Raw genomic sequence first — 14041 nt, 5'->3', positions numbered from 1 at the left:
ACCTTGGCATTCTCAGCACCACCCTCTTAACTAACCAACTGAACAATCTGCCGGAGGTCCACGAGCTTCATTCTGGTGGCCTGTGCGGTGCATCCGCATTACCGATTATATCGTTTTATTTATTAAACTTGTACACCGCCCTTCCTCTGAAGATGGAACCTAAAAGCACAACATGAAAACACAAAATGCCTAACAAAATGCATAATAAAACACTCCCATTCCCACCCATATTTTAACGCCGAGCTTTAACTGCTTTCCTTCTGTTGCATTTTTTGTACCGTCTAGGGAATTCGAAGTGTGGCAAAAATAAATGAAAGGAGGCGCCGTGGGAAAATTTTAAAACAACAAAAAACAGTTTTAAGACAACCAAAACCCAAACCAGGCACTGCCTGGCAAGGGCATGGAGGGGGGAAGAAACCCCGAAACCCCAATTCAAATGGGTCCGCCAAGCTCCCCTCAGCCATCTTCAAACGGGGCAAGTTTGAGGATCCGCCTGCGCGCGGGACTGCGCTCCTCCAAACTGCGCACTGCATCCCCAAGGCTGGCGCTTTAGCCACGCGGAGCGAGGATGCTCCCTGCCTCCTCCTCCCACCCCTGCCCAACCTCGAAGGCATCCTTTTCGCTGCACTTTCCCAAGCTCCCGCCAGGGGTCAGCAGCCTCCCTTTCCCCCGCGCGCCGCCGAGGCGAGGCGACTGTCTAGGACTTCGGAAAGGAGGAAGGGGAGCCACCTCGACGGGCAGGCCGTTTGCTGAGCATGGCGGCAGCGGCGGCGGCGGCGGCAGAGACCGAAGGGAGCGCGAGGCGGAAGATGTCGCTGCGCAGGTGTGTGTGTGAGGCGGGGAGGAATGTCTCCCTGGCCTCTTTCCCCTCTGCCCTCCTGCCCCAGAGTTATTATTATTAGGTTGGCTTGGGAGGGGAGAGGCTCAAGCCGGGGGGGGAAAGGGGGGAATCCGACACACGCGCCCACACATTCACACGCGCACCCTGGAGGCGACGCGGGGCGCGCGCGCAAAGCCAGAGGGCTCCTCGCGGCGTTGAGAGCAATGTGTCTGGAAGGACAGGAAGGCGAGGAAAATTAACAGGATAATATTTAAGGAGCAGCGTTATTATTATTAGTAGTAGTGTGTGTATAATAAAATAAAATTTATCATATACATATACATACATACATATATATATTATTATTATTATGTGGGGGCGGGGGCAATATGTTGTGATGTCCTTGCAGGCAGCGGATTGTAGTTTTCCAGAAGTTTTCTTCTGCGGAAGATAATCTGGGGCTAAATTAGCCTTCCTCTTAACTTTGGGTCAAGGCAACTTATTTTAAAAGGGATACCAGATAGCCGTGCGCTGCTGGCCACATGACCCGGAAGCTGTACGCCGGCTCCCTCGGCCAATAAAGCAAGATGAGTGCCACAACCCCAGAGTCGGCCACGACTGGACCTAATGGTCAGGGGTCACTTTACCAGATAGCCCACGCCTTTCTTAATATGGATTTAAAAATCAACACCACCTTATTTGTTACTTATTTATTAAATTTGTACATAGGCCTGGGCAATGTAATGATACATCACCCAGAACTGGTTTGCGGGTCAGAGCATGATGGCATTTTCACCTGGCGGTAGGTATATCACGGGTATAGGGCTTGCCTGAGCCTGGCTCTCTCTGCCACCAGTGTCTGGCATGTGGAGGGAAGACCCAAGCTGTATTGGCTCCAGTCCTGCAAGGCCCAGGGGTGAAACCGCCACTGTTTCGGAGGTGGTCTATGCTCAAACAATGCGTGATCTACTCTCAAACAATGTGTGATTTTTGTGTATTTTGACTTTACTTGTTCCATATCGAGTACAATAAAGTAGACAGCATTAACTAAGACACTTAAGTGATTAGCTGTGAAGGGCATAGAAAGCCTGTCAGGAGAGAAAAAAATGGCAGCCCCAGACCAAAGTCCCAGAGTTATTAGCTCACTGTTGCCTTTTGGCTGATCTGTAAACCACTTCCTCAAATTTACTGTGTTAAACTATAGCCTGGGTCAGTCTGACCTAGCTTTCAAATTTAATTTCTAAAAATGTTTCTGCAAGAAAAAGAGGGACAGCAGTTAAACCAGAAGTTGAAATGACTGTGCGTAAACAAGGTCATTGTGTTCTGATGGAAGTATGTGAAGAACTTTGTGGATCATAGGTACTTCTTGTGATCGGGCACATTCTCTCACCAAAGGATTTATTTCAGAGCACACATTCTCTCATCAGACTTTCCCCCCACTAAAATAGGAACTCTGATGTAAAATCACAGACTTTGCTATTAAGATGTTACCATCATCCATCATAGGGCAGGAAGATCACTTGCTAACGAATAGAAGAGGAGAAGTAAAAAGCAAGTGCAAGCTTGGTGTTGGAGAAATACTTGTCCAACCTTTTCAGAATAGTGGCAGCTCATTAGAGGAGTGTTAGTTTATGTTTTGTTGTTTCTGACTGAAGGCTCTGACCTACTCATATTACTTGTGTCTGTATCCCAGAGCCTTTTGCTGGAAGCATATCGATAATACTTAATCCTTGTTATTGAGAGATGTTCTGGACCACTAATGTAAGATAGATTTTTAAATACTATTTGTATGCACCAAAAACATTCTGGATGGATATATATACACACTTATCAAATAGATCTATTGATTATTAGCATGAAGTGACGCTTTCTCAAAATGGTGTTTTAGCACCCATGTTATTCCAATGTAAAGATGTCTCATTTCCTTTTTTTCTCCTTTCAGTTGTGAAATCTGCAATACAGAAGAAGCAAAATATCGATGCCCCCGTTGTATGAAATACTCATGCAGGTAGATATAAACTGATGGGCATCCCTTGCTTATATTTTTCTTGTGTAGTGAAAAGAGAGTGACAAGATTGCTTTGCTTTCTCTGTGTGCTTTCAGTTTGGCCTGCGTGAAGAAACATAAGACTGCATTCAGTTGTAATGGAGTAAGAGAAAAGACAGCATTCGTTTCCATAAATGAGTTCAGTGATTTAAATCTTCTAAGTGGTAAGAGAGTTTCTGAAAATCTCAATTGTTCTAGAGCCCCAGGGTGTTCTTGTGATGGGTGGGTATGGAGGAAGCAATGCTCTACATCTACAGTGTTCTATACCTACCATTATATAGTGTTGTTGGAGATTCCTATCTGCATTGCCAGCAGGCACAGGGTCTTGGGTGTCACTACTGAAGTAATAATGCAATCATTAGTGTGTTTACATATAAATAAGTTGCCTTGAACTCAGGGTTTAGGATTGCGGCCTAAGTATAGCCACCACCAGCAAATGTATAGTTGCACAGAGCTGTTAAATGGCACAATAAATACAGCTTGTGGGGCGAATGAAAGAAAACAGGTCCTCCTGCTCCTTGCTACCCTACAAACTTTGTCCACCTTAGAGAAATCTGGCCATGTATGAAGCAAGTGAGTAATGCACAGTAGGTAAGTAGTTAGGATGGTATTAGCACAGGCATTTATTTCATTTAAAACATTTTTGTCCGGCCTTGCTGCTTCAGATATGGTGGTTCACATTAAAAAACCCCATCAATAATATCACATATTTAAGCTTTAGAAAGCACAGCGACCAAACGACAAATTTTCACTGCACACCCTCTCTTATTTGCTGTGAACTTATGCTAAAACTCATCACTTTCGTACGATCCCTTAAGAATTACGTTGTAAAGGGTTTTGGGAGCTAACTTCATTTGAGCCTATCCCCCGTTGCCCTTCTCAATTTCAGATTACAGGTTTCTGGAAGATGTGGGAAGAACGGCTGATGGCGCTGCTCGAGACGACACTTCACATAGACCAAAAAGCAATAAATTTGTAAGTCTTTCTAGTTACCTTGAGCATACTACAGAAAACAAATGTTCATTGCCTTTTTTAAAAACAAAAGGGTGGTATTAGAAACTTAAATGACAAATACCAGATGGGGCAGATGGGGGTGGAAGGAAGAATTTGATTCAGTCACAGTAGTTGCTTATTATCCTTCAAACTGAGAAACATATTGAACCAGATTCAAAAAGTGATCCCTCTAATTGAAGGGTAATGTTTTAAAGAAATTTGTCAAAGAAAATCACTTAAGGACAAATTATACACAAATGTGTGTATTTCACACACACACACACACACACACCTGATGTGCGCAAAGGTTTGTGTTCATTTAAAAACCCACAAGAACAACAAAAATGATATCCAGCTGTTTTGAGCAGAGAAATGAGTGGGGAAAAGATTTAAGTGCCCCCTTTCCCCATTGCTTCTTCACTTTCAGTCACCCCTATTGGTAGCAGAGAAACAAAACCTCATTAACTCAGAGGATTCGTTTTTTTAAATGAAGCATCAGGAAAAACCCATCTCTTCTGAATTTAGTCATTTGTTAACGTAGCGATATTAATTGGTGACAGGGCTTAATTTTGTTTGTAGTCAGACAGTTTGGCTGCTTTTCTGTGTGTCAACATGCCCCCCCCCCCAGTAGCCAAGGTGTTGTCCTCCAGATGTTGCTGTATTTTAAGAGGTTGGAGAGATTGGCCAGATAGAATTGCATCTCAAGCCAGCTTTTGTAGAACATTGGCTTCTTCCATTCCGCCCCCTCCCCTGGTAAGTTACATTAATTTTAGTAGGTGTTTGGGGGACTGTTCACTTTCCATCTCTTGCCAAGCCTGCGTCCCCAGCTGGATCTCTGCAGCTGCAAAGTAGCCCCAATGAAACCTCCTCTGGAGACTGGTCCAAAACGAGCTGTGCACCTGGTCTGGCCAAAGCTAGATGGCCTGCGTCAGGGTTCACAGGGAGAATTGTGCAGGTTTGGGGAGTGTGATACATACAGTACACCCATCTACCCTCAAGGTGGAGGGCAGCCTTTGGGCATTATAATGTAATTAATCGCATTATTCATTTAGTTCCTCCTGACACTTAAAGGTTGCAGTGTATGATACAATGATAGATTAAGTGTTGTTCACACTTTGTTCTCCTCCAGAGATAACACATTTAGTGAGTAATGCCACACTAACTCCACTATCAAGATCATCTCAGTCTTGTGCTTTCAAAAACAGCACTAATAACTCTTTTTAATAGCAGTTTTAAAATATTTGTCCTTCAAGTCAGATTGAAAAGAATGCGAGGAACGAAACTACAGCATTTGCCTGTATTAGCGGGAACAAGATCCAATCCAGCTTATTACATTATGTCCTGATAGCTTGATAATGTCTAAATTTTATGGGTTGGATCAGGGAACTGAGTTTCATGGGTCTAAAAGAGCGCAGGAACAATTTTGGTAAAAACTTTCTCTACTCATTTAGAAGGAATGTGCCCACGTTTCTATCCCGTGAAACTGCAACGTGAAAGAATCTCATCTCAGCCTCTTGGTTGCTAGAGGGTCGGAACATTTTTATTTAACAGAACTTATATACCACTAGATTGGTATATGTGGCTTACATAAACATGAAGCATTAAAATTATTGCTAAAGACAAGTGTTTAAAAATATGCAGAAGGTGATTGAAATATACAGTATCTGAAAAGAAACAGAACACATGTAACACATAAGCTGGGATGTGGGTGGCGCTATGGGTTAAACCACACAGCCTAGGACTTGCCGATCAGAAGGTCGGCGGTTCGAATCCCCACGACGGGGTGTGCTTCCTTTGCTCGGTCCCTGCTCCTGCCAACCTAGCATTTCGAAAGCATGTTAAAGTGCAAGTAGATAAAGTAGATAAATAGGTAAGGTAAACGGCATTTCCGTGCGCTGCTCTGGTTCGCCAGAAGTGGCTTAGTCATACTGGCCACATGACCCGGAAGCTCCCTCAGCCAGTAAAGCGAGATGAGTGCCGCATCCCCAGAGTCGTCCACAACTGGACCTAATGGTCAGGGGTCCCTTTACTTTAACACATAAGCTTGGGTGTGTTCCTGGGTGCTTGTTTTTGCTTTAACAAAATCACATTACTACTTAGCATTGTATTTGCAGTACCATATCAGTATTGTAGCTGTTATAGAGTGCATATACTGTGCATTGTGGGATAGAGTTTTAGTTATTAACGGGCCCAAGTGTTGAGTATAGTGAGTAATATCCAGGAACATTGCAGAATGTCTGCAACCTTTGACACCACAGAAGAGTGCTTTACGGTACTTCCTGTAACCATTTACTAATAAACATGGGCATATAAATTTCTGTTCCTCACATGAGAAATATGGGAGTGGGATTCAAAGGTGATGCCGGGGGAAAACATTTGCCCAATTTAAAAATTGCCTGTCTTCTCTGCCCACTCATCTGTGAGAGGGTGTCACTGAGCCAAGGTGAGAAAAATATTTCCTCTCTCCCTCTCTCCATTTGGCCACACAGGTAGATTACTTTCTAGCACAAATATGTCTTGATGGGAAATGCCACTTGTTGAATTACTTCCTGCTGGGTTACTGTTAAGGAAGAGGAACCCTGCAAAGGGAGGGAAATTGGCAACTCGCCACTCTCAACCTGGCTGTACACTTAAGAATTTGTGGTGCTATGAGAGAAGCATTTTGTACACCAATATACACTATAGAATTGTTGCTGGTGACAAAATTATAACATAGAATGTATATATGCATGCACACCTTAGCAAATGTCTTCAGAGTTGTGATGAGACCTGGAGGCTGTAATATGTGGTTGTTGGTATCTGAATTTAAAGCAGGAGGATCTCATATCATGGTCTGGATTATTAATGCAGAAGTGATAGATTTATTTTAGTTGTGTATAAAACCAATCAAACATCTTCTGAATCTTAAGGGGACAGCATGGGTGAAATTTGTTTTAGAGTTCTGGTGTATTATTTATACAGTAATACATAAATAGTTCTTCATCAAGTAATGGCATTTATGTGCTACTAAAAATGTACATTGATGGGCCTTTAAACTACAGCTTTAAGTATAATTATGCTTTTAGTGACATCTTACTGAGACATAAATCCAAATGAAATTGATGAGATTTACTTCCAGCTATATATGTTTTATATTAAGCCATTAATGAGAGCAACTACTTGTGTAGCTTGTGAATTGCACTTTTGGTTATTTATCTGATCTCTGTAAAGACTACTATACTAAAATAGTATAAATCAATAATAACGTTAACTCCTGTAAATTAAGCTGAATACCTATCTGAGCCAGGAGATTTTAGGTCCTCATGTAGAAATTGTACTTGCCTCTCACTCAGCTCTTTAGCCACTGCTCTGTTTCATTGGCTGTGTTTGGAGGTAATGTTAAGCCACAGTTTAGTGTTTCACGAACAAGCTGCATTGGGCCTTGGACTCAAACATTCCACCCTCTCTACCTTTGGTATATCTGTAAGGAGGAGATCAGAAGTTTCCACTTCTGTTTTAAATTAACTACATATATGCAAACCTAGATAAACGGTGGTTAATCTTAACTATGCTTTGTTGAAACAAGCCAGTTTCATAAACTGGTTTGCATTTGGGTTGTTTCAGTAAACAATCATTACAATAAGCTATGTTTCATCCATGTTCAGTTATCTCAACAAGCAACGGTGAATCAAAAACCAAAGCAGCAGTTTCCAAACTTCTCCTTATGGTCACAGCATGCAAGTGCAAAGCTTACTGCAGCTCATTCTTGTAACACTTACTAAACCATGGCTTAGCATTGCATAAAAACAAGACCATTAGCCTGGACTTTGAAATTGTCAGTAATTATTTTTTCTGTCTTTTGAAACACTCAATCAGGTCAATTTTTTGAGAAACCGAGCTCGAAGGTACGACATCTGCCTACGAACTTTGCCAATTGGATTCTCAAAGAGACGAGAGAATTCTACGTTCTTTAACAACAAGTAAGTTTCTAGTTAATATTACTGTGGGGATAATGTCATCAAAAGTTGTCATTCTGAATAACTTGTGGCCCCCCCAAGTTAAAGCTAGCCCATCAGCCAGAAAGAGTGACTTGACCAGAAACTCAGTGATACCTGTTTTTTGGTCAAGGTTTGCTAGGACTGCAAAAATAGGTTTGGACTGTGCTAAGTTGAAAGGTCCCAAGTTATACAGACCTGTTCTAAATGTCATTCTAATGCATTAAATTTAAGCCTATACGTCACAATTTAGTATTAAGCCCACTGAAATAAAAAGGCTTGTGTATGCTTAGCTTTGTGCTTGATTTTAGCCCGTGGTATTTTAAAGATTTTTTTCTTTAATTAATTCCTTTACTGTGTGCTAAACCTATGCCATGGCGATAGTTGGACAATAGGAACAATCCCTTGATGGATATTTAGGTTATATAAACAATATAGTTGACATTAATTCAATGTCTTCACCAAACAGTTTCCGTACATTCTAATGAATATTTGATGAAGCAAAATTTTGACGGAGAGAATAGAAAATAACTTACATTTCTTCTTTTTGGGAGAATATAGGGTAGGATTCACCTAAGTAACCCCATCAACTTAAGACTTCTGCTTGCACAATGGGACTCCCCACCCACTTTCTCTCCTCCCTTGCAGTTGGCTCAGGGGGTGTCCAAAGAACCCTGCGCTAACAGTGTGCCTGGGGAGGAGAGAGGGGGCTCATTCCATCTGCAAGCTGAAGTTCAACATTGAATTCCATCCCATAGTATTTCTGAACTACAATGCACATTTTACGAAATACTGGGATTTTTCAAAAGGATGTGAATTGGGCAGCATGTTAATTGTCAAGTGAAATTAGAAATATACTTTCATTAACATAATGCACCTACAGTCGGTAGAGCATGAGACGCTTAATCTCAGGGACGTGGGTTCAGATATCCCTTACTCTGCAATATTTTTGTTTTGTTCTGTATGGGGCAATCAAGAATGTTGGGATCTTTTAATTAATCCACTTGTGTTTCTGTTAGTGGTAAGTAGAGGCTTTCTGTTTACTAGTGACCAGGTACTTATGGGTCACTTGTTTATGTGTGTGGTTTATGCCAAAGGAATTGTTTTTTTTTTTCTGGCAAACAGAAAGTCCTCAGAAAACAATGAAAGAAATGGAAAGTGAGAAGCCCTAGAGTAATACCTTGGAAGGAACACTAGAAAATCATCTCTCGTTGACAGATAGTGATGGAGGGGAACTGTGACGTTTCGCTATAAACCAGTAGATGTCTCTCTTGCAGCATATTAGCAAACAGATTCTCCAACACTGATGTGCTTGCAAGGAGTAATTACGAAACCAGCCCAAATAGTTCTCTATTGAGCATGTATTTTCTGAACTAAGCAGCAAAGTATCACAGGAATTTGCAAAAAAGTTACCTAACACTTAAGTCTAGGATATAAAAGATAGTGCCTCTATGCAGCTTTGCAACGCAAATGCAATTTTTCTTTCTTCCAGAAAATACAATGCTGCATCTTTTCTTCCTAGCAACAGGACTCAAATAATTATTGAGTCTGGCAAACTTTTAGCTTGCAGCAATTTTACCCTAAGTAAATCCAGAAAACCATTTGGCCAGTAATAATTTACAATGATGTGCATGTAACTTATTGGTATGTGCAGTTGTTGTTTTTTAATAAGCTACCCACCCTTCCTGCAAGGAGTTCCCTGTTTCCTCCATCCCATTTTATTCTCACATCAACTCAGTGAGGTAGGTTAAGCTAAGAGATAATGACAGGCACAAGGTCACCTAATGAACTTCATGGATGAGTGGGGATTTGAACCTGGGTTTCCTTAACATTTTTTCCAGCTCTCTGCACTATAACACTCTACTATGTATGGTTCTGTTTGGGTCACCATTCCAAGGCGGAAAAAATTGCAGGTGCCTGGCTGGTATTTGGGTAGCAAAAAAATGGGAATATTCTTTCAAATGCAGAATGAGGTTCCAAAAACTGATGTTGACCCCTTAACATGATGCTGCCAAAAATATAAAATATTTCCAAGCCTTAGCTCGGGGTGGAGAACTGGAACATGCTAGATCCTTATGTTCCCCACCAGAGTGGGCCAATGTTGACAGGTGCGTAGGACTGCCAGCATGTCACTCACCCGGCATCATAATGTGATCAGGTAACTGACACCTGACACAGATCAAAGGAGGTAGTTGTAACCCCCAATCAGTTGACTGTCAATTAGACCAGCCTCCTTTGAAGATGCATTTTCAACTGCAATCAGCTGATTGGCACTGGGAAGAGGCTTTCAAAAAGGCTTACTTTGAATTTTCATCCCTTGAACTGATGGTCGGTTAGGGGAAACCGCTTTGAAGTCCCTGCAGAGGGGGAAATGCTTCTTTTAAAAACTCCATTCGCCCTGCCCTGAAAGCTTGCAAAACACCTAGTGCAGTACGTCCAAAGCACCAAGTTCAGCTGATTGTCAGATGCTTGGGAAGTCCTATTCAAAGGGCTTGCAAGAACCTCCGGTAAGCTGGTTGGTAGTGCCTGCAAAGCCCCTTGCATCCAAGACCTGCCCCTTCAGCTGTAATGCACATTGCCATGGCTTGGTCAAAATGGCCTTGTGGGACAAGTGTGAAGGCCTGATGGTTTGGCGTGAGGGCCAGAGCCTCCCTGCCTTTTAGATTATATCACTCCCCAGCTGTATGGCATATAGACTAGGCAGATCAGATCATGTTTTTGTCTAGAATTAAGCTTTGGGTACATTGAGATTTCTTGCATACACTTTGAACCATTTTTGTTCCGCCTCTAACAAAAAATAGATTTAGCTTGGCCACAAGCTGTAAACCAATGTAATCATGGTCTTTGTTCATTTGGGTTTCTCCTCCAGTCAGCAGAATGCAGATAAAATACTATCAACAGCAGCCATTTAAAAACACACTCATTATGCTAACAGACCCATGTAGTGCAAATCAAGCAGTACAGGTGCGAAGCAATCAGGGGAAACAAAAACATGTAAATTCATGTTGATGTAGGTACATGTTAACAATACAATTTAGACCGACAGTTAGAATTGTGTACTCTGTCAAATGCTGAAATGCTATTTGTCTTCCATGTATTGAGAATAGTAATGTAGCTTTTCCATTCTGATCATAAAAATGAACAGAAAGAACAATAGCAGTTGCATGTCATAGTAAACCGTAAACATTGGCTTACCACGCACAAGAAAATTGTGCTCTCTTTGTTCCTTTGAGCTTCTGCTGGGAGGAAGCAAACCATGATCCCTAGCTTAATGTTATGTCCGAACAAGGGGTTTGTGATGTTTTCCATGGTCAGTAAGCCAAGACCAAACTTTATTGTGTCGTTGTTTGTTGAGAGTAATGGGAGCAAAGCAGCCCGTGATTAGTCCATCAGATGCAACACTAAAGCAGGTGGATTGAAGTGGGGAGCAGTTTGCTTGTGTGTAGTAGTAAGCCAAGGTTTATGTGCAAATGTAGCCAATAAAGTAGACATTGTTTTCAATCAATGAAGAATCTTGAGAATTTTTAAATTGTTACATGTTTAGTCGCCTTGGAATTATCCTTCTTGTAAATTTTAAATCTGCTGCATCATGCTTGAGCAAGAGGGCCTTCTGGCAGTTCCCTCAATGCAAGAAGCGAAGTTACAGGGAACCAGGCAGAGTGCTTTCTTGGTAGTGGCACCCGTCCTGTGGAACGCCCTCCCATCAGATTTCAAAGAAATAAACAACTATTGGACTTTTAGAAGACATCTGAAGGCAGCCCTGTTTAGGGAAGCTTTTAATATTTGCTTAATTATTGTATTTTAATATTTTGTTAGAAGCCGCCCAGAGTGGCTGGCGAAACCCAGCCAGATGGGCAGGGTATAAGTAATAAATTATGATGATGATGATGATGATGATGATGATGCACCTAGCAAGGTAGTTTTCCTGCTCTTGTGAGGCCTTTCTGGTAAGCCATTTGTGTACCATGAAAATGGACTTCAGTCAGTTCTAGGTGAATTGTCTTGTTATACAAATTATAGGGATCAAAAAATAGTTGAACTTGCAGTAAAGTTAGCACAACTTTCTTGCCTATATATCAAATCTCTACTGGGTTGTTACTGATGCTTAGCTAAGCTTCAGTAGAACAGAGGCTCCTCTGGTGCCTTACGTGGTTTAGGACCTCAACTATGTCACACTGGTGCTTCAGTGGTTGGTGTGTCATAAAAGGCTCAGCATTCATGTACTTTAATGAGATTTCTCAGTGGGGGTGGGGGTTCACAGGAGACTATAATCACTTAATTAGTCTGGATCTGTGTTGTTTACAGAAGCTTATGAGACATATATAACACTGCAGGGACCTCATTTACTGAAAAGTGAATTAAGCCTGGCTGTACATGCATTAAGGTTCAGGAATGAATGCTGCTTCACCTTTGCAGACCTCCTCTACCCCCCCCCCCCAATTTTTACTGGTGCAGGACAAGCCATCTTGGAGGCTGTGTGAGAAAGGTGGGATATAAATTTCTTAAATAAGTTTAAGGTCTTTATTAAAGCAGCAGTTGGGTCATTTAAAAATGCCATTGCATATCCCGGTTCTCATTTCCCCTCCTTAATGTCTAGTTCTGAACAGAATGAAGTAATGCACTTGCGTATAATTATGTTTGGGTAGTAGCTATTGTCCTCCCATGCCTGTGGTTCCACCGTTCCCCTTAACATACCTCAGCGTTATTTTTTTCAGCCTTGTGGACAGACCCCCTCAAGGACTCATGATTAGACTGGCTAAAAAACAGAAGCTTAGCATGTGGTGGCCCATACCCAGTGGACAAACAAGTAACCACTAGTTAAAGAAGAGTAAACCTTTTCATAATTACTTTGGCTTAATTTTGCCCCACTTGACATCCATGTCAATGCAACAAGTGGTTTATATAACTTGTGGTTAATGTTTCCAAAACCTTAACCCATTTTTCTTTCTCATAACTTGCCTTTTGATTACTCTTACCTTTAAAAAAAAAAGCAAAGAGCTACAGCTAAGCCCGTTCTGTGATCTTGTGAATTCTAGTAAGATAATTCAGATTAAATTTCCTGCATTCATGGCAGTGCGATTCCTATGGGGTAAGGGAGAATAGGGCACTGGACATGAAAACAGATAGCCTCAGGAAATCCACTTTCAGCTGCCGTTTATTCTGTAAGCAAGTGGATCCCTTGTACAGCAAGGGTGGCTATCCTGTGGACCTCAAAATCCCATCGTTGGTCTGCAAATCCCATCCAGAATATGTTTTACAGCATACTCGTTTTCTGCCTGGTCAGCTTCTAAAACATGGCATCTTCACGCTAGCGAAACTTGCATCTTGCTTTCTGTGTAAATATTGCACAATGCTTTGCTCGTTACTATACTGATCAATCCAACAATATCTCAAGTGAATATTTAATTGTACATAGCAACAGATTTGTCTACTATTTTGCTACTGTGCATGTTTCTGTAGCAAGTTGGACTCAGCTGAATGTTTTATCTGCCCAATAGTCAAAGTAACTTTGCTATGGCAACAGTGCATTGTTTCCAGTCACTGATATCAGAGCCTCTTAAACTTGATACTTGTATTTTATATATATATAGCCTTGTATAATAAAAGAAGTATTATCACATCTTAAATATCAGGGAAGCTGCAGTTCATACATTTTAAGCTATACAGAATGTAAAGGCACCATTGTGCTTTGAATGAAGCAGTAGTCATTAGTTCTGTTCAATGTTGGGTTGAATTGACTTGTATAAACAACCCAAGGTGGAAGTGATTTTAAGAAGTTTGTTACCTCCATAAGTGATCATGTGAATCCTTTCGTGATGATATTGATCTACCTTTTCCTACCACCTTGTTTATTTTGGACTCTGCCACAGAGCTCAGGCAATTGCATTTGTGATTAATAGTTTACATAATGAAGTAATAATAGTCTGCGCTGGTTTTGTTTCAGGGAACAAAAGTTCTACTGGCACTTGAAGCTTCTATTTCCTCATAGTCATGCTAAATTCACAGAAAAAAGGTACCCAAATGTTTTTGTTAGCCTTTGCTTACCATGAAATGTAAACTACTACCATTGTATTGTATCACAGCTTGTTTTGCTTTTTGTTTCATAAAAATGATTATTGCAGCCTTCTTGGCTAAACAACAAACTGAATTCATAGCATTAAATTTAAATGTTGTTTTTAAAATACTGTTTCTGTGGTTTGGTTTAAAA

General features: G+C 41.2%; 1 protein-coding gene across 3 annotated transcripts in view; it reads left to right on the top strand.

The window, feature by feature from the left end:
• Positions 1–667: 667 nt before the first annotated feature.
• Positions 668–14041, top strand: part of ZNHIT6 (zinc finger HIT-type containing 6) — a 40720-nt gene continuing 27346 nt past the window's right edge. For 2 of the 3 annotated variants that reach the window (XR_014527940.1, XR_014527941.1), the window contains exons 1-6: positions 668–823; positions 2763–2828; positions 2924–3030; positions 3756–3841; positions 7715–7818; positions 13778–13846. Coding sequence is in view for 1 of the 3 variants with exons in the window: in XM_083511243.1 (XP_083367369.1) it covers positions 756–823; positions 2763–2828; positions 2924–3030; positions 3756–3841; positions 7715–7818; positions 13778–13846 (500 nt within the window). In the remaining 2 variants the exon portion in view is untranslated. The remainder of the gene's footprint in view (positions 824–2762; positions 2829–2923; positions 3031–3755; positions 3842–7714; positions 7819–13777; positions 13847–14041) is intronic. The other variant, XM_083511243.1, reaches the window with a different exon arrangement.

This window comes from Podarcis liolepis (genome assembly GCF_965112155.1).
Source record: "Podarcis liolepis genome assembly, chromosome: 6".
Lineage (NCBI taxonomy): Eukaryota > Metazoa > Chordata > Lepidosauria > Squamata > Lacertidae > Podarcis > Podarcis liolepis.
Note: the sequence above shows the minus strand (reverse complement) of the source record. Positions and strands in the feature narration are given on the sequence as shown.